The following is a 20044-nucleotide window of genomic DNA, read 5'->3' as shown; positions in this document are numbered from 1 at the left end:
CTGCATCAGAGAGGGAGAGGAGAGACAGTATAGGCAGTTGGTGGAGGATTTTGTGGTTTGGTGCCAAAAGAATCAGCTCCAGCTGAATGTTCAGAAAATTAAGGAAATGGTTCTGGACTTCAGAAAGAAGTCTCCAATCCCTCAGCCGGTACGCATAGGGGGAAGTGATGTAGAGATGGTACCATCTTATAAGTACCTGGGAGTAGTGTTGGACAAGAAGCTGGACTGGACAGCCAACACAGACCTTCTTTATAAGAAGAGTCAGTCTAGGCTGTACTTTCTCCGAAAGCTGGGCTCATTTAACATCTCCTCTAAACTTCTGTACATGTTTTATCAGTCAGTGGTGGCGAGTGCTCTCCTCTATGCAGTGGTCTGTTGGTGCAGCACCAGTAAGAAGAACATCTCCCGCCTGAATAAGATCATTAAAAAGGCTGGGTCAGTGGTGGAACTGAAGCTGGCTCCAGTGGAAGATGTGATTGAGCAGAGGACTCTGTCCCAGTTCAAGGCAATTATGAACAATGCCTCACACCCTCTATACGAGGCCTTCAGAGAGAGGAGGAGTGTGTTCAGCGGCAGACTGCTGTCCCAGCGCTGCACCACAGACAGACTGAGGAAGTCCTTTGTGCCTCGTGCCATTAGATTGCACAACACTCTGATCTAGCAAGAGAGTCTTGTGTCTTTTTATGTTTGTATAACTTTATAGTCTGTCAGTTTTACAACTGACTGACTGTTTTTAATGTAATGTTATTGTATTTTTGTCATCTATTTTAGTTATTTATTTGTTGTATGATTGATGTTTCATGAGCAGCAGGTCAGGGGGGCTGTAGCCCATCGCAGCAGGGACTGAAACTACCATTTGATTTAATTTTGGATGCTAACAGTGTTGGCACTTATCAATCACTCATCTTCAACTGGGATGGGGTTGTGGGTGATAGCACCTATAATAGTGTTAATTTCATTACAAATTATCTATCTATCTATCTATCTATCTATCTATCTATCTATCTATCTATCTATCTATCTATCTATCTATTTTATCTATCTATCTATTTTATCTATCTATTTTCATCACGTGCACTACAGCACCAAAAAAGGTTTTACAGCATTACACCATCAGCAGCAAATGAATAAAACTCAATCTGATGATCTCTAATGATGACCACTAACTTACACTTCTGGTGAATTTTTATCACTACCTTATTTTCTGGAGTATAAGTCACTTTTTCTTTTTCTACAAGTTTGCAAGGCCCTGCAACTTATACTCCGGTGAGACTTCGATAACGAAAATTCACAAGTTTGTTATTAAATATAGTAATTATAATAACTATTTATATAGAACTTTCCAAAGAATAAAAGTACTAAACAAAATAAACAATAATAAAAGAGTAAATGCCAGTAATAATAAATAGACTACAACAATGCACAAAAATCCCAAATCAAAGAGCTCATAATACAGAAAAGGGTGCGATTTATACTCTAGTGTGACCTATATATGTTTTTTCTTCTTGAAGAGGCTTTTTTGGGGGGCGGGGGTAAGGTGCCACTTATACTCCAGAAAACTGAATAATTTGTCTATGGAAAAGTTAAACAATAAAGAGGAGAAAAACACCAGTCCAAATTCCAGAACTACTGAGGAAAAATGTACTACTTGATCTCAATGATTTGGTTTAACTATTGGATTTATTGTTCAATATCACATCAAGAAGAGTAAATATCACAGTGGAGAGCAATGATGAAAAAGTAAAAGGATTATCTGAGTAAATCAAATTCTACACTTTTGATTAAACCCCTTTGGATCAAATTTCATCCAATTTATCAATACTTTAGACTGAGCTAGTAAACATTTTTTAATGGCTCATATCTAGTTTAACACCCATTTCATGTGGATTATCAGTATTTTAAACCAGATTTCCTTGGTGTAGAGCATTTAAAAAAAAATCACATAAAATCTAAGTATCCTAAACTGTATTTAATCAGATTTGCTTAAAGCCAGTTACTCTGGTTACGATTACGATAGCATCTTAAAACAATTGAACTACAATAAAACAAATTCCAGACATTTTACTTTTACTTTAGAGTCTTTTAAAGACAATAAAGAAGAGATTATCTGATTTAAACCCAATAAAAATAGATTTGAAACAGTTTGATTCTATCACCCATGGTGTAAAACAGTTGTGTGATAGAAATGCAGCACATGTGCTATTTCTTAGTCTCCCATTCCACAAAATTCATGAAAATGGAGGTGATGGTCAAGTAATTAAACCAGTGGGTTTGTGATCAGAGGACCCTCAATTCAAATCGGGGTCAGAGTGTAAAACCACTCGGGGCTCCCAGGCAAGGTCCCTAATCCCCACATTGCCCCCGGTGTGAAGTAAGCACCTTTCGTGGCAGCACTCAGAGTGGTTTGTGAGTGGGTGAATGTGAGGCATCAATGTAAAGTGATTTCACCATCAAAGAGCTATATAAATGCAGTTTGTTTACCAATGGAATGGAGTGAACATTTGTGTCATCAATTGTCAAATCTTAGAGGTTTCACTGCCAAACTAAAAATCCCTTGTTAGAAGATGTACATTTTCTAGCAGTCACATTCTCACCAAAACTGGGTTTAATTTTCCTGCTTATAATAACTTCCTTGAAGCTGCTTCATTAGTTTTATAGTTTTATTTTTGGGTGTCTCCTGACAGACGCAGTTCTCCGGCCGATCAGGTGGTGACTGAAGAGTTCAGGTTGGGCTGGGACCAGGTATTGGTGGGAACAGAGCAGGTCATCGTGGCGCGGCTTGATGGAAGCGGGACAGAGTTCAGAGGTCAAAGGTACACACTCATACTCTTTGTATAGTTGTGGTCAGAAATATACATACATGGGTGATTCTTAGACTACCGGCACTTATTATGTCCTTTGATCATATTATATGAAAAACAGAAAAAAGGGGAAATTTCACACTTTTATAGTTATCGTTACAATGAAAGTGTGTTAAGAAATTTGTTCTAGTAGTCTATGATGACTTTTTCACCTTTTTTCAGCATCATTATATGCAAATATTGCCATTTTGTGCTTGTCCCATACCCAGACTTTTGATCTTCAATGATAAAAATGAATGGTAAAGAAACGTTTTTTCTAATGTTTTAAAATATCTCTGAATAAAATATCAGTAAAATAATCAAAACATAATTGGGGTATTCAATGTCATACAACTGTTGTGATTTTTTTAAACAAAATGTAGTTGTCCCACACTATTGCCGTAATTTCCACCACAACACTGTAATGTCCCTTTAAACAGTTTGTATGAAACATTGTTTGGGTAGTTTCTATGGAGATAAACAGTGACATCAGAGCACATGTATATAGCGCCAAATCACAACAAACAGTTGCCCCAAAGCGCTTTATATTGTAAGGCAATGGTGTGGTGGAAATTACATTTACAAGGCCAATAGCGCCCGTAGTTACAGAATCACCCACATTTACCATGGGCAACTCCTTTTTCAGGGACAGAATCTAGAAAATCCATCTGTAATAGCAAAAGAAGTTGTTGCACAAGATTTATGTTGGGTTTTCTAAAAACAGTGAAAGGTCACAAACATACATATGGCACACCTCATAGTTGATTAAATGTCCCTTAGCAAGTTTCACCTTGAAAATATGCTTGAGGAAGCCATCAACAAACTCGGAAGACCCAACTGTGTCCAGGTGTCAATCCTCAAGCTGGCAACACCCAAACATACAACCACCCAGACATACAACCTCCAGGGCACCGGTTCCACTAGCAGCAAGTCCCAGAACATTATACTACTGCCACCATGCTTAAAAGCTGGTACAGTATTCTCGTGGTTGAACACCTCATCTTTTTTCCTCCTAATATACATCAGGTCAGCATGGAAACTACTCAAATTTCATCTCATCTGACCATAAACCTGTGTTGCAGATTCTTTTTCTTTGACAGCAGCCTTTTAGTGCAGCAACATGTAAAACTAGCTGGAGTGTCAACAGTGACATCTGTGTTCCAGCACATTCCATTTCATGGCACACTTGTGCCTTAGTGGTTCCTGGCTTGTTCCTGACCAGCCGTCTGGAACAAGTTAGAATCTGACGTTTTTGAGAAATTGTTCTCTAGAAATTGTGACTTTTTGTGCAAATCTATGACTGTCTTTCTCAGCTACTTGGATGTTCTCATTGCACTATGTGAGTAAATCCAGTGCTGTCAAACATATATACAGTGGTATGTAAAAGTTTGTGCTCCCCTGATGATTTCCATGATTTTCCCACATAAATCGTTGGTTGTTTGGATCATCAAGTTCAGTTAAATATATCATATAGCAGACAAACACAGTGATATTTGAGAAGTTAAATGAAGTTTATAGGATTTACAGAAAGTGTGCAATAATTCTTTAAACAAAATTGGGCAGGTGCATAAATTTGTGCACCTCAAAGGAAAAAAAAAAACATCAATATTTAGTAGCTCCTCCTTTTGCAGAAATAATAGCTTCTAAATGCTTCCTATTGCTTCCAATGTGAGTCTGGATTCTGGTTGAAGGTACTTATTTTGGACCATTCTTCTTTACAAAACATCTCCAGTTCACTCAGGTGTATTGGTTTCCGAGCATGGACAGCTCACTTAAAATCACACCACAGATTTTCAATAATATTCAGGTCTGTGGACTGAGATGGCCATTCCAGAACGTTGTACTTGTTCCTCTGCATAAATGCCTTAGTAGATTTTTGAGCAGTGTATAGGGTGGTTGCCTTGTTGAAAGATCCAGCCCCAGTGCAACTTCAACTTTGTCACTGATTCATAAACATTGTTCTCAAGAATCTGCTGATATTGACTGGAATCCATGTGACCCTCAACTTTAACAAGATTCCCAGTACCTGCACTGGCCACACAGCCTCACAGCATGATGGAACCACCTCCAAATTTTACTGTAGGTAGCAAGTGTTTTTTTTTTTGGAATGCTTTTAGTTTCATCAGTCCACAGCACCTTATTCCAAAATGAAGCTGGCTTGTCCAAATGTGCTTTAGCATACCTCAAGTGACTCTGTTTGTGCCATGTACGCAGAAAAGGCGTCCTGTGCATTACAGCATCATACAGCATCTTCTTGTACAAAGTGTGCTGTATAGTTGAATGATGCACAGAGACACTATCTGCAGCAAGAACATGTTGTAGGTCTTTGGAGCAGGTCTGTGGGTTGACTGTGACTGTTCTCACCATCCTTCGCTTCAGCTTATTTGAGATTTTTCTTGGCCTGCCACTTCAGGCCTTAACTAGTACTGTGCCTGTGGCCTTCCATTTCCTCACTATGTTCCTCACAGTGGAAACTGACAGCTGAAATCTCTGAGATAGCTTTTTGTATCCTTCCCGTAAACCATGATGTTGAACAATCTTTGTTTTCAGGTCGTTTGAGCATTGTTTAGAACATCCCATGTTGCCATTCAATAGAAGAGATGCAAAGAGGGAAACATTGGCAAATGGCCACCTTAAATACCCTTTCCCATGATTGGATTCACCTGTGTAAGGAGGTCAAGGGTCAGTGAGCTTACCAAACCAATTTTGTGTTTCAATAATTAGTGCTACATGTATTCAAATCAATAAAATGAAAAGGGTGCCCAAATTTATGCACCTGCCTAATTTAGTTTAAATAATTATTGCACTCTTTCTGCAAATACTAGAAACTTCATTTCATTTCTGAAATATCAGTGTGTTTGTCTGCTATATGATATATTTAACTGAAATTTATGATCCAGACAACCAATGATTTATAAAGGAAAATCATGGAAATTATCAGGGGTGCCCAAACTTTTGCGTACAACTGTATATATGTATGTATATATCAGCCAAGAGACACTATGAGCTGGAGTCAACCACAGTCACTTAGTGGAAGATAAGCATCCTTAATTTAAGACATTTTTGACCTTTCAGCACCACTGGATTAATAATCTTGATACATTTCTGACCCACTGTGTATTATTTTAACCCTGTGATGACTTCAGTAAGAAGTCTTATATTGGCCCTGAGGCCCAGTGGTGCCAGGCTTCCCCAGCTGAGGTCAGTAACCACTTTCAGCTGGGTGTTTTCTTTTCAAAGATGTATAGTGTCATCATTCTGCCCTAGCAAAAGAACAATTCCAAGAAATCACTGAATGCCCAAAACTGCCAAGACATTTACATGCACGGGTGCATGTGAATGCACACTCAAACAGAATATACATCTGACAACTTCTGTAGCTTATGTTTATCATGGATATGAGGTACATTAAAACAATAAAAAGATAATACATAGAATTCAATAGTTTCTTTAACCAGTACACAGTGTGCTTGCTTGCAAAAGAGAAAATCCCTAGTTGAAGGTCACCTTTGCCTCATTCTACTTGTGCAACTGATACTACATTAGGAAGACCATCTAGTGTGAAATTAGTACTAAATAAACATGCGGATCCATACCAGATCCACTGTGGTGCCCCTGGGCAAAATGGGAAAAAACAAAAGAAATTACTAACATATGATCAAATATCACATGCTCTTTTGATGCAAAATGAAAGCTGGCCCTCAACAAACCCAAATCCTTCTGTCATTTCACAGGGTTTTACAGCAGATCCACCAGAAGCTCGGGATGGTGGACACAGAGGATCACATAGCAGCCCTGGAGTATGTAATATGTTCTGTGCATCTGGAAGCATGAATTCAGGCTGGTGATGACTGTTCATCACCATTTCATCTGATTTCTGTTCATTTAGAAATACTTTTAACTTTTGGTCACATTATGAGTACAGGAACAGAAGATTTTCTTCAGATGACATGATAATGAGAAATGCAAATTTAAAACATTAAAAAAAAATAAATAACAACAACAATAATAATGATAATAACAATACCCAGCTGCTTAAAGCTACAGTGTATAGAATTTATGGACAACTAGTGGTGATCTTGTAAATTGCATTATTCTTTCACTGGTCATGAGTTTATTACGCGTCAAATTTTTTGCTTCTTTTTCCAATGGGGTTTCATGCCCCTTGGTCTTCTCTTGTGATAAGCAACATGAATGAGCTTCCATTCCACAAATATGAGGGTTTTCAAGTTTGTTGGCCTGCAACAACATGGCAGCTCGAGCATGAGGGGAGCCGCTCCTGTGTAGATACAAAGTGCTCATTCTATGCTTATGACAACACACAATCATTTTTGCAGGTAATTCTCCATGAACAAATAGATGATTATGAATGCTGTATTCCATTTCTGCATATAAACATTCCCTAAATCCTACATACTGCAGCTTTAAGGAGAAACAGTTTAATCTCAGAGCAGTTGTCCTCTTACCGCAATTACTGTTTGAACACGTGCTGCTTTCAAAGCACAGGATATATTTTTTGGAAATGCATGTGTGGTAGGTAGATGGTGACTCATTTAATGGAGAAGTATCTGTTTAAAAAAGTATTCCAAGTATTCCGTTATTGCCAGAAAGTGAACTTTGACTTTATTGCTTGGTAGCCGTGAACTGAAGGTTCCTCTACTGAACTTTTCATGAATGCTTCAGCTGAATGTGTGCAGTGTGTCAAATGTGAAAAGAAAAATAGAATAATGTAACTTAAACACAGCTCTGTGTGTTTCTGTTCTTGACCTCCTGACCTGATCCTTTCAGATGTAAATGCAAAATGAAGTTAGAGTTGTAGTGTAATTAAAATGCTGTTTGTGCACACCACAGATACCTGGTGAACCTGCCGTTTATCGATCGCACACGTGTGGGCGTTTTTGGCGAGGTATGCCGAATGAATCTGACCTCTTCGCCCACTTTATTTTCAACTTTAACTACATAAATATTTGGAATGTGACTGCATTAATGTGCAACTTCTACAACATCTCAAAGTGACATGTACTTTAGATAATCACTTGATATTTAATTGATTATGTATCTGATTTAATGCTGTTGTAGGCGTATGGAGGCTACATCACGCTGATGATGCTGAAATCAGCAGAGAGGCTGATCAGGTGTGCAGCTGTTCAGGCTCCTGTCATCGACTGGACCATGTACGGTGAGTCCAGTTTAAACTTTCCTGGAGTCTTCAAATTCTGTTTACTCTGTTTTATTGTTGCATCACAACCCCGTGAGTAGATCTTCAGAGCACATTTCTGACCAAACACATGGTTTAGACACAACCCCCCTCCAAAATGCAGAAGAGGTCACGTCTTTGGCACAGTGATCTCACCCGCTAAATATAGCAAGCGACCAGATTATATGACCTACATTTGTAGGCTCTAGCCCCATGTAGTAAATCATCATATCAAACATTGTTTTAGTTCGAACAGTCGTGCCTGATGTGTAACGGTTAAACTGAGAATGTAAATGGACTGCATTTTTTTATAGCGCTTTTCCATCTACATCAGATGCTCAAAGTGCTTTACAAATAATGCCTCACATTCACCCCGATGTGAGGCATTTGCATTTGTATTTAGATCTATAAACAAAGGTCACAGAGAGGCAGCAACTTGCAAACATACCTAAAATATCTAGAAAGTTAAAAAAAACAAAACAATTCTGGCTAGGCATTAGTTCAGTCGTATTACATCCTGTTAAGTTCTCACCCAGCTTTGTGTCGAATCAGATTTATGTTAAATGTAAATCCAGACACCGTGCACCTCAAAATTCATGGTCACCTGGAATCGAGAACCAGAAACAAAACTGATTAGGAAGTCTTTGTGCATACTAGGCTTATGTAGCAGGATTAAGGTCCTGGGTCCTGATTGAAAAGATGTTCCCGCTAGCTTGGCTAACGGGGAATTCCCCTTTGGCTGACCTGGTAGATGAATGGTCTTTAGTGCGAGCCATCAGGGGTTCGATCCCACCGCCGTCCCGGCCACAAAGGTCCTATGGTCACAATTGGCTTCACAAACAGGATGTGGGTAGTCACAGAATATGCTTAAATGCACCTGTGACTTCGGGATGAAGTCAAAAATGGTGCAGAGATATGTAGCAGGATGAAGGTCATGGGTCCTGATTGAAAAGACGCTCCCGCTAGCTTGGCTAATGGGGAATTCCTGTCCTGGTAGAGGAATGGTCTTTAGTGCGAGCCGTCCAGGGTTCGATCCTACCGCTGTCCGGGCCACAAAGGTCCTACAGTTCACACTTATATCTTGGAGAACCTCATGGCAGTCAAACAGTCTTGGGTGTCATCGTGTAGCTTTAAAAAAAAAAATGGCTGAGCAGTTCTAAATGACCTTAAGGGGGCATTTCTGGCCTCATTCACCAGGTGGTTCCAGATTAGCATCATGTGGTGTTGGATATTTGAAGCATTGCCTTATGATACACAGCAAAGTCTTTCATAAATATCACAATTTATCCTAACTCTGGACATGGGCTAATTAACTTTATATTCGTCAACCAGTCTACCAGTTTCCATGTTTCAAAACAGAAGTCCCCAGGCCCAAAATCTTTCACCACCTAGTACAGTAGAACCAAAAAAACTGAACTGAAATGCCAGAGATTTGGATTATACTGTAGATGTCATTATCTGTACAGAAATTACTAAATACACTAGTCTGGTTGTTAGAATTTTCTGATCAAAATGACAGACTCAAACTTAAATTACTAAACTTAGTTCTTGAACCAAAGCTTTTCTCCTGTTCATATTATTTATTTAGTTATAGATTCACTTAGATTTATACAGTGCTTGGCTAGTGTTAGCCTCAGTTAATTGTATATTCTTAGCTTTAAATTCTGTTAATTGTAACTTTCCTTATTTTTTTCATTAGCCTTATAGTCAGTTAGCTTTAGTTTCTATTAGCCTTATATTCAGTTAGCTTTAGATTGTGTTAGCTTTATATTCTGTTAATTCAGAACTAATTTCAGTTGGAGTTATATTAAATTAATATAAAATATATTGAATTAACTTTAAATTTAGTTATTTTCTGAGCGTTTGCTTTCATAGTTACTGTATTTTCTGTGGCATAAATGGCGTTTTTCATTGTTGTTTTGTTACTAGTTTGGGAGGAGCTGCAACTTGTACTCTGGTGTGACTTATATACTGAAAATTCACAAGTTTGTTATTAATAGTAGTAATTATAATGACTATTTATATAGAACTTTCCAAGAATCAAAAGCACTAAACAAAATAAACAATAATAAAAGAATAAATGCTAGTAATAAACAAATACACTACAATGCACAAAAATACCAAATTAAAGTGCTCACAACATGGAAAAAGGTGCAATACTGCAGTGCAACCTATATATGTTAGCTTTAGCTTAGTTAGCGTTGCATTTTCCTAACTCCAAAACTAACTGAAGATAGTGTTTAAAAAAATGTGCTCTGCTGTGCTGTATTCACAACATTATCAAAATCGTTTTCTTGATTCTGTTTGATGGTTCTGTGGTTATTGTTTGTATTTTCTGAGCCACTTAAGTCTTCATTATGAAAGTCATACTTTAGAAATTTTAGCTGCAAAGCTTTATTCAACTGTTGTACCGGAGTGTGGATGGGCGACTGGATTGTGATTGTAGTTTGACAGGCTTAAAAGCCCCTTCACATACGAGGTCTGTTAGAAAAGTTTCCGACCTTTTTATTTTTTTCAAAAACTATATGGATTTGAATCATGTGCGCTTGCATCAGCCAAGCTTGAACCTTCGTGCGTATGCGTGAGCTTTTTCACGCCTGTCGGTTGCATCATTCGCCTGTGGGCAGGCTTTGAGTGAGCACTGGTCCACCCCCCTCGTCGGATTTTCATTGTCAGGGAAATGGCTGAGCAACTGCCGCTTTGCTCCATGAAAATTTTTTCAGAAACTGTGTGAGACAGCCAGGTGGAAACCATTCGGAAAATTCAGATGGCTTTCGGTGAAGATTCTATCGGCATCACACAGATTAAGGAGGATTACAACCGGATTAAAGACGGCCCACAGCGGCGGAGGGCGCACCACGCTTCGAGCGGCCATTGACAGGCTGAAACGACCAGATCATTTCCAAAGTGAAGGCTGTGTTGATCCGGGACGTCGCGTAACTACCAGAGAAATCGCAGAAAATGTGGACATCAGCACTTTTGCGGCACATTCCACTATTACGGGAGATTTTGTAATGAAATACGTGCGGAGGAATTCCGTGTTGGAAGTCTCACAGGACATGTTGTGGCATGCCCAGCTGTTACACAATTTCTCGGATACTCACTCGACTGAAAAGCCACCGAAAGCTGTCTGAATCTTCCGAATTGTTTCCAACACGGAGGTGTTTTTTGTTGTGCGCCATGAGTGGCTCCGTCCCGATGCGCAAATTCCTCCGCACGTCTTTCATTACAAAATCTCCTGTAACAGTGGAATGTGCCGCAAAAGTGCTGATGTCCACATTTTCTGTGATTTCTCTGGTAGTCACATGACGTCCAGGATCAACACAGCCTTCACTTTGGAAATGATCTGGTCATTTCAGCCTGTCGATGGCTGCTTGAAGCGCGGCGCGCCCTCAGCCGCTGTGGGCCGTCTTTAATCCGGTTGTAATCCTCCTTAATCTGTGTGACGCCGATAGACTCTTCACCAAAAGCCATCTGAATTTTCCGAATGGTTTCCACCTGGCTGTCTCACACAGTTTCTGAAAAACTTTTCATGGAGCAAAGTGGCAGTCGCTCAGCCATTTCCCTGACAATGAAAATCCAACGAGGGAGCTGGACCAGTGCTCACTCAAAGCCTGCTCACAGGCGAATGACGCAACCAACAGGCGTGAAAAAAACTCACGCATGCGCACGAAGGTTCAAGCTTGGCTGATGCAAGCGCACATGATTCAAATCCATATAGTTTTTGAAAAAAATAAAAAGGTCGGATACTTTTCTAACAGACCTCGTATACTGCAAAGTTTGGCCGAATACGGAGAAACAACGCAAAACAGTTCAAATTAGCACACCATGAAACATCGCACTGGCAGGCAGGCGTGCACGATCCCGGTGCAAGGGTTCGTGCATGCGACATCTTTCGAGCAGGAACACAGTGCAAGGTGCCCCACATCGCGCTACTGATGTGGAATAAATAAAACATAAAAACTAGCTGGTACCCATGGAACCACATCGTGCCACTTATGTGGATTAAATAAAAACCAGCTGGTACCTGTGGAACCACATTGCGCCGCTGATATGGAACATATATATATATATATATATATATAAATTCCACCCACGGGATTCATGCCTGCACTTTACTGATTGCCAGCCCAATACTTTTTTTTTTTTTTTACCACTGTGCTACCATCATTGGCCTGTAAACAGTGTGGGTAAAGTACCTGAAAACAAAGAGATGGATGTACTTAAAAAAAAAATAAAACCATACACCATTAAAAAAAACACAGCATATTATATTGAATCCTTCTTATCAAGCGGGCAATACAAATATGATCCATCTGTTCCTCTGTAGATGACCCATGGCCACAGACATACAGTCATGAAATGACATGAATGAGAAGCAGTTCGCTCTTCTCATGTCCACATCTGCTGGCGCATGTCCAGCTGGCCCGCGCACGTGTCCTGCCCAACGGGCATGCCTTGTGGACAGTGTGCCAGAACTGACACAGTGTCATATGGAATAGAGCTCACATGGGTGACGTGAAAGTCAGATCTTCCGCTGCGTGTTATGATCTGATGGTCTTCTTTCAGCCTGGGGGCAGCCTGTCAATGGGTTGCAGTGAGGGAGCATGCGTACCATCACTGCAGCCCACAGCAAATATTGCCACAGCGATATATATTTTTATTTATGTCCACGTGATGACAGCAAGCAGACACCCGCGCATCACAGTGGGCAGTTGTTAGTCCATGTCCACCCAAACATAGTATGTTTTGTCCAGCTGGGATGTTCAGATCAACAGATTTCCACAGCTGCTTCTGTCAGCGGCGATACCTCCTGTCAGTTCAGCGCACACACCAAAGCCACACTCATGGGGAACTCAGACAACTTTCACTGCCAGCATGACAGTGATTGTTTGCAGACTGTTGACCTGCCAAGAGTGTGAATGGCTACACATTTTTTAAGTGCCAAATGAGCGGTGTTGGATGTTTGTGTGTGTCAGCTGGAATTTGGCCAACACCTGCCGCGAGAGGGATCGACGGATTCACACAGTGCACACGCTGTCTTTCAGCCACTGGTGTGTGCAAATAGTTGTAGCAACAGGTGTACAAGGCGTTCGAAGCAGGGATGATTTTACATGATTCCTGCTTCATGCGCACTTCGACCAAACTTTGCACTATCTGTGAAGGAGCCCTAACACAAGTGCAGTCATTCCCGGACCAAAGACTTGCCTGTTTTTGGATGGAACTGTAATGAGAAACCACACATTTGCTAATTTTTTTTTCCCCTCCTCATTTCTGAAAAACAAATTTAGTCAAAGCTAGTTGCAAGATTGTGTATTACAAATTTTCCTTCTCTAAATCTTCCTTTCTCGCTCATTCGCATAAATCACTGCACAGGAACTATTTGCTTTCTGCTCTCTCTTTCAGCCTCATCTTTTTCAGAGAGATACTTCGGTTCGCCTTTGACTGAAGACAGCAGATACCAAGTGAGCTATATTTTTGAAATCACTTCTTTCACCTTTGTCGGGGTAATACAGCAGGTCATGTCAAAAAACAGCAAGGAATTTAGCACTGCATATATATTTGGTTAAATTCAGTGCTTGTTTATTTGTAGATTGACAATAACACTGAATACCTCGAAGGGCTGCACAGTTACAAGAACAAACTGTGATGGATAAACAAATAAAATAATAAAAGTACAAAATGTAAAATAACTAATAACACAAGGAAAACATGATGTTGTGTGTTGGGGGGTTTGGCTGGACATTTGGGTGCTGTTTTCTTTTCTTTGCTCTCCAGGTGGTATGCAAACTGTTTTTTTCTGTGGAGAAGGTGCTGGCGGAAGAGTCCTTCACCCTCATCAGAACTATTGGCTGCACCTGTGTAGGATGTTCACGTGCAGGCCTAACAACTTGCAGCACCTGTGGATGATGCTCACGTGCAGACTTAAAGACTTTCAGCTGAAGCAGATAATGAGATGGCATTCTGCATTTAAGCCATGAGTGATTTGAGCAGAACTGCCGGGAACTCGACCTTGTGACGTTCGGTTCTCTGACCCGTGTCAGCACATAACAGTAGTTCCCGGCCAGTACTAAATGGACTCAGCGGCAGAAGCGGTTCCATTTGCGGAAAGAGTTCAAGAACACTTGGAGAAGATATGGGAGCAATTACAGCATCTCGCAAACCAAATTAAACAAACAGATGCCCGCGTTACGGAGCTCGCAGCGCAAGCCGTTCCACTTCCTGCTGCCCCAGCTGCGGCACCATCGATACCGGTGCAGATAACTCCGTCACCCAGAGAGTCGGCTTCCGAACCAATTATTTGTCATCCGGAACCTTATGCGGGAAACGTTGAAGCCTGTGCTCCGTTTTTGATGCAATGTTCTCTGGTTTTCGCTCAGCGACCGGCTTCCTTCTCTTCTGATGGTAACTGTGTCTCATATGTGACAAATTTGCTTTGAGGTGACGCCTTAGCTTGGGTCACTGTGGTCACAGGCATAATATATATATATAAAAAAAAAAAAAAGGGGGCAGACCTCTGGTTATTTAGTTATTTTATTTAGTTATTTGATCTGTTTTGGTTTTCATGTAGGGGTTATAAAGTGTTTAGGGAATTAGAGGCTGTTCTGGTTGGGTGAACGACTGGCAGTTCAGAGCTCGGCTGGACTCAGGTAATCGTATGTCTTCATTATTTGAACTTAGGTAATTTTTGTTTGTGGATTGGGTTGTTTTGTTTTGTTGTTTTTTATTTCCCTGTTTCCCTAACCCCAACCTCACGTACTCTAAGACCGTTTGTTTTTTGGGTTGTGGGGTGGTGCAGGTTGGTTACGCTGAGCGCTTCTCAGAAAACCTCTGCGCCTAGGGGGGGGTTGTCAGGGGCGTTTTTTTTGGGTTTGGTTGTTACCCGGTTCCACTCCAGCCCCGGTGGGCCTTTGACCATTCATCATTGGCGTTACCGGGGTGTAGTGCAGCGGGAACATACCTCAGTCGGAGTGGTGGGCCGATCTGTGCCGTTCGCTATTTCGGTAGTTCCACCCCTCCCGATAGGCTGGTGGTATGGTCGGTTTAGGGGCACCAGACGTATTTCCGGTTTTCCGCTGCGCTTAGGGGATGGGACTGGGTTGGTTAGTTTTTCCTGTTTCCTTCCCCGGCTTGGTAGTTTTGTGCCGTTCGCCGAAATTGTACTGACGATAGGCTCTGGGAGTAATCTGGGGTCTTTCGGGGTGCTGGGGAGGGTAACAGGGTTTCCGGTTGTTTTCTTTGCTCCCGGGGTGGTTTAGTGGAGTCCGCCGGGGGTTGGATTTTTGTGTTTTTTATGTTTCCTTCCAGGTTCCACATCCAGGGTTGATGGGATGGTCCTCTGGGGGGGAATTGATTGTGGGGCCGACTAGCCAAGTGTGGCCTGGTCTGGGGTTCCTGGGTTGTGGGGAGGGTGCCTCCTGGGGTTGATGGTACGGTCCTCTGGGGGGCGCTGTTGCTCAATGTATACCTGGGGACCTCTGTGGGATTCTGGCTTTGGTTATTACTCCTGGAACTGGCGGTAAAGGTCTTCTGGGGGGTGTTGATCTCTGCACGTCGTCTGGAGGGGTTGTTTGTTATTTTTCTTTGTGAAATTGTGTTTGTATTGTGTTGTCGGGGCTATGTTGGGTTATTGGATTTGGGAGTTTTTCTTTTCTTCCCAGGGTTGGATGGGACGGTCCCCTGGGGAGGGTTTGGGTGGGTTTTGTATTTTTCTTGTATGTTAGGTTGTACTTGGGACTCTTTTGGGGTTTTTGTTGATGCCAGCTGGCCTTCCAGCCGCGGTGTCCTGTCCTGCTGTCTGCTGTGGACTTTGGGGGCATTACACCATCTGCTTCCCGTCGTGGACCCCGGAGGGAGGTGCTGTTCTCGGGCCTGGTCTGTTCGGTCGCCGGGAGGCTTCCCGTTGATGGGGGGGTACTGTTGTGTGTTGGGGGGTTTGGCTGGACATTTGGGTGCCGTTTTCTTTTCTTTGCTCTTCAGGTGGTATGCAAACTGTTTTTTTTCTGTGCAGAAGGTGCTGGCGGAAGAGTCCTTCACCCTCATCAGAACTATTGGCTGCACCTGTGGAGGATGTTCACGTGCAGGCCTAACAACTTGCAGCACCTGTGGATGATGCTCACGTGCAGACTTAAAGACTTTCAGCTGAAGCAGATAATGAGATGGCGTTCTGCATTTAAGCCATGAGTGATTTGAGCAGAATTGCCGGGAACTCGACCTTGTGACGTTCGGTTCTCTGACCCGCGTCAGCACATAACACATGAGGTTTTCAGTTTTGCTTTAAAAGAAACAAGTCTGTTTACAGGCAAATTGTTCCAGTGGAACAATTTGCTCCAGCAAACTAGAGCATGATATGAAATGGCTCCATGACCTGCTGACTTCTTTTTCACCTTAGGGACTGATCTGTGAAAATCAGACCTGGCAAAAACAGAAAGCCAATAATGGAAAGCCAAAACAGGAGTAGTGTGGTTAAAGCATTGTGTATTTTCACAGTTTTAGTAGCTGCATATTCAATAATCTGAAGACTTTTAAGACCAATCAAAAACAAACACATTGTAATAGTCTAAACTAGAGCTGGAAAAAAGACATGTCTAAACACCTGGCATTGATAGAATGGACTAAGTCTTATATAAAAATATCTTGCAAACCAACTGTGTTTTCTCAGAGTACAACAAGAAAATTATAGAATCTAGTTTTTCATGACAGTCAGCATGGCTTTATGATTGTTTTATCTAATAAGTACAGTTGGGCAAATATTTTTGTATGGATCTTTGCTAAAAACCTCTACTGTTTAATTATGTTAAAACAGCAAAATAATTTATCCGAGGAAGACAATATTTAGAGGGAATTGCTGAAGTCTTATGGCAGATCCCTGAGGTACACCATGGTGTACAGTAGAAGGATTAGACAAGATATTTCCAGGAAACACTCACGATGATTGATTGATGGGTGTGATTGTAAGAAAGAAAGGACTGAACCAGAATTGCTGAAACAGTTCTAAAGAAATAGAATGATCTGTAAAGCTTTATTTAGATGAGGGGAAATTTAAAACTATATGGCAAAACAACAAAGGCTCAAAAAAAATTGTTATCTATATGAGCAACTGATGAGATTCATCTTTCCAAAATATTTGAGGTGGCAAAGGCAGTATTTTGTCATTTTGGAGACATTCAGAATGACAAGCAATAAACAGAAACAATGGCCAACTGATGAGATTCATCTTTCCAAAATATTTGAGGTGGCAAAGGCAGTATTTTGTCAATTTGGAGACATTCAGAATGACAAGCAATAAACAGAAACAATGGCAAATTGTGAGTATGTTATAGAATAGAGTTCAGGTATAAAATTGTTGGAAACAGTCATTGATGCAAACAAGCTTAAAAATAAAAATTGTAAAGTCTGTAAAAAGTTTTGACTTAAATTACATGATATTTTAGTTTAGCACTTGATACTCCACATCATGTTTTATTGTATTGAGGTAAAGGCTATGCAGCTTTCTAAAGCAGGTCACACACATCTACTTAAAAATAAAACAAGAAAATTTTGCCACCAGCATTTCAGACACCTTCAAATTGTGCCCTTTCCTTCATAGCTGGGGGAGAGAAAAATAAAACTGAAAAATGGGAAAAGTACAGATTACTCAGTTGTCCTCTACTTGAAGGTTGCAGTCCGAATGTTTTTCATCTTTAAGTGGGTTACGTAAAACTGGGTCGGCGTATGCTATTTTTGTGGCTCTCACAGCAGGCGGGAGGTTTACTTTAAATGATACCCAAAGAAGGCAAAGTAGCACCATCTGATCAGACAACAATCAGCAGGGCATCATCACTCATTCTGTCTTCTGAGGCTGAGACGGACAAAAAGAACAGAGATCTAAAATAGCCGGCGTGACATGCTCTCCTGTTGTAGGTGACTGTGGCCAGAAAATGTGCTGGTTTTAATCCCAGCTGGGATGATGATTGGAACAAGAGATGGAGATCTCCCCTGACTGACTGCAAGGTCTCATGAGCAATAAATCGTAATGCAGTCTAACGTTGTCTCACAGAAAAATACAAATCGCAAATGGTGTGAACTTGATGCACACCAGTATTATTTCTCTGCAAATACACATTATTATTTGCAGTGGGGCTGCCAAAAGACTTTTCAAAATAGTGCTTTCAGAGACTGAAGTTGTTCAGAAAAATTTGGAAAAATGTGTTTAATAACTATTAAATACATATTAAATGTATACTTTATATTTTTGTCATTATGGTTTAATGTATTTTGACAATAATAAATGCATCATAAATAAATAAAATAAATATACCTTTCCCTTAAGAAATCAACATTTCTGCAGCAATTTTCTATCTGATGCAAAACCTCAAAGTCCTTTCTATGTAGTTTCTTGTCTGACAAGGAATCAAACCAAAAATCCTCTGATTGTGAGCCTGCTTCTCTAAATTCCAGGCCACCACCTTCCAATGCAGGTCAGAGCATTTTAAAGCAATATAAAAGTGACTGCCGATATTACCATCAAAACACATTTAAGTTTTCTCCAAAAAGATGCAGGTCAGATCAAGTGGGAAAAATCCTTATGTTTACATAAGATGCATGTACACTGAACAAAATGCAACACTTTTGTTTTTGCTCCCATTTTTCATGAGCTGAACTCAAAGATGTAAAACATTTTCTGTATACACAAAAGTCCTATTTCTCACAAATGTTCACAAATCTCTCTAAATCTGTGTTTGTGAGCATTTCTCCATTGCAGAGATAATCCATCCCACCTCCCAGGCGTGGAATATCAAGATGCTGATTAGACAGCATGATTATTGCACATATGTGCCTTAGGCTGGCCACAATAAAAGGCCACTCTGAAATGTTCAGTTTGGTCACACAGTGCAATTCCACAGATGTCATAAGTTTGAGGGAGTGTGCAATTGGCATGCTGACTACAGGAATGTCCACCAGAGCTGTTGCCCATAAATTGAATGTTTATTTCTCTACCATAAGCTGTCTCCAAAAGTGTTTCAGAGAATTTGGCAGGGAAGCTCATCTGCATGCTCGTCGTCTTCATCAGGGTCTCAACCTGACTGCAGTTCGCCATCATAACCGACTTCAGTGGGCAAATGCTCACATTCAATGGCGTGTGGCTACTGATCAACTCTATGCAAAGGAGATGTGTTGCACTGTGTCAGGCAAATGATGGCCACACCAGATACTGACTAGTTTTCTGACATTTCAGAGTGACCTTTTATTGTGGCCAGCCTAATGCACAGCTGTGCAATAATCACACTGTCTAATCAGCATCTTGATATACCACACCTATGAGGTGGGATGGATTATCTCAGCAAAGGAGAAGTGCTCACTAACACAGATTTAGACAGATTTGTGAACAATATTTGACAGAAATAGGCCTTTTGTGTATATAGAAAGTGTTTTAGATCTTTGAGTTCAGCTCATGAAAAATGGGAGCAAAAACAAAAGTGTGCCTTTCCCTGTGGAGCGGTGCCAGTGAGGTTTATGCAGCTAACAACATGGACTCGGACATTACTTCTCCATCCAACTTTATTGTATTGTTTGACAGATGTCAGATTAGGATTAATGGTGTGTAGTCCACTAACAATGCTTCAGCTTTGTAGACATCCCTGAGCCTCTGTGAAAGCTTGACAGTCTCTACATCTACATACGAGGGCTGTCAATAAAGTAAGGGTCCTTTTTATTTTTTTCAAAAACTATATGGATTTCATTCATATGTTTTTACGTCAGATATGCTTGAACCCTCGTGCGCATGCGTGAGTTTTTCCACGCCTGTCGGTGACGTCATTCGCCTGTGAGCACTCCTTGTGGGAGGAGTCGTCCAGCCCCTCGTCGGAATTCCTTTGTCTGAGAAGTTGCTGAGAGACTGGCGTGTTGTTTGATCAAAATTTTTTCTAAACCTGTGAGACACATCGAAGTGGACATGGTTCGAAAAATTAAGCTGGTTTTCAGTGAAAATTTTAACAGCTGATGAGAGATTTTGAGGTGATTCTGT

The 20044-nt window shown here is 40.8% G+C and overlaps 1 protein-coding gene across 3 annotated transcripts in view; it reads left to right on the top strand.

Moving 5' to 3' along the window:
- The window catches only part of LOC117517143 (inactive dipeptidyl peptidase 10-like), a 243568-nt gene that overhangs the window by 216131 nt on the left and 7393 nt on the right, over positions 1 to 20044 (top strand). For all 3 annotated transcript variants that reach the window (XM_034178076.1, XM_034178064.1, XM_034178071.1), the window contains 5 exons: positions 2685 to 2813; positions 6575 to 6640; positions 7692 to 7746; positions 7920 to 8019; positions 13444 to 13502. In XM_034178076.1, coding sequence (XP_034033967.1) covers positions 2685 to 2813; positions 6575 to 6640; positions 7692 to 7746; positions 7920 to 8019; positions 13444 to 13502 — 409 coding nt within the window. The remainder of the gene's footprint in view (positions 1 to 2684; positions 2814 to 6574; positions 6641 to 7691; positions 7747 to 7919; positions 8020 to 13443; positions 13503 to 20044) is intronic.

Source organism: Thalassophryne amazonica, chromosome 1 (assembly GCF_902500255.1).
Source record: "Thalassophryne amazonica chromosome 1, fThaAma1.1, whole genome shotgun sequence".
NCBI classification, from domain to species: Eukaryota; Metazoa; Chordata; class Actinopteri; order Batrachoidiformes; family Batrachoididae; genus Thalassophryne; species Thalassophryne amazonica.
The sequence above is the reverse complement of the archived record's forward strand: the minus strand, read 5'-3'. Positions and strand labels throughout refer to the sequence as shown.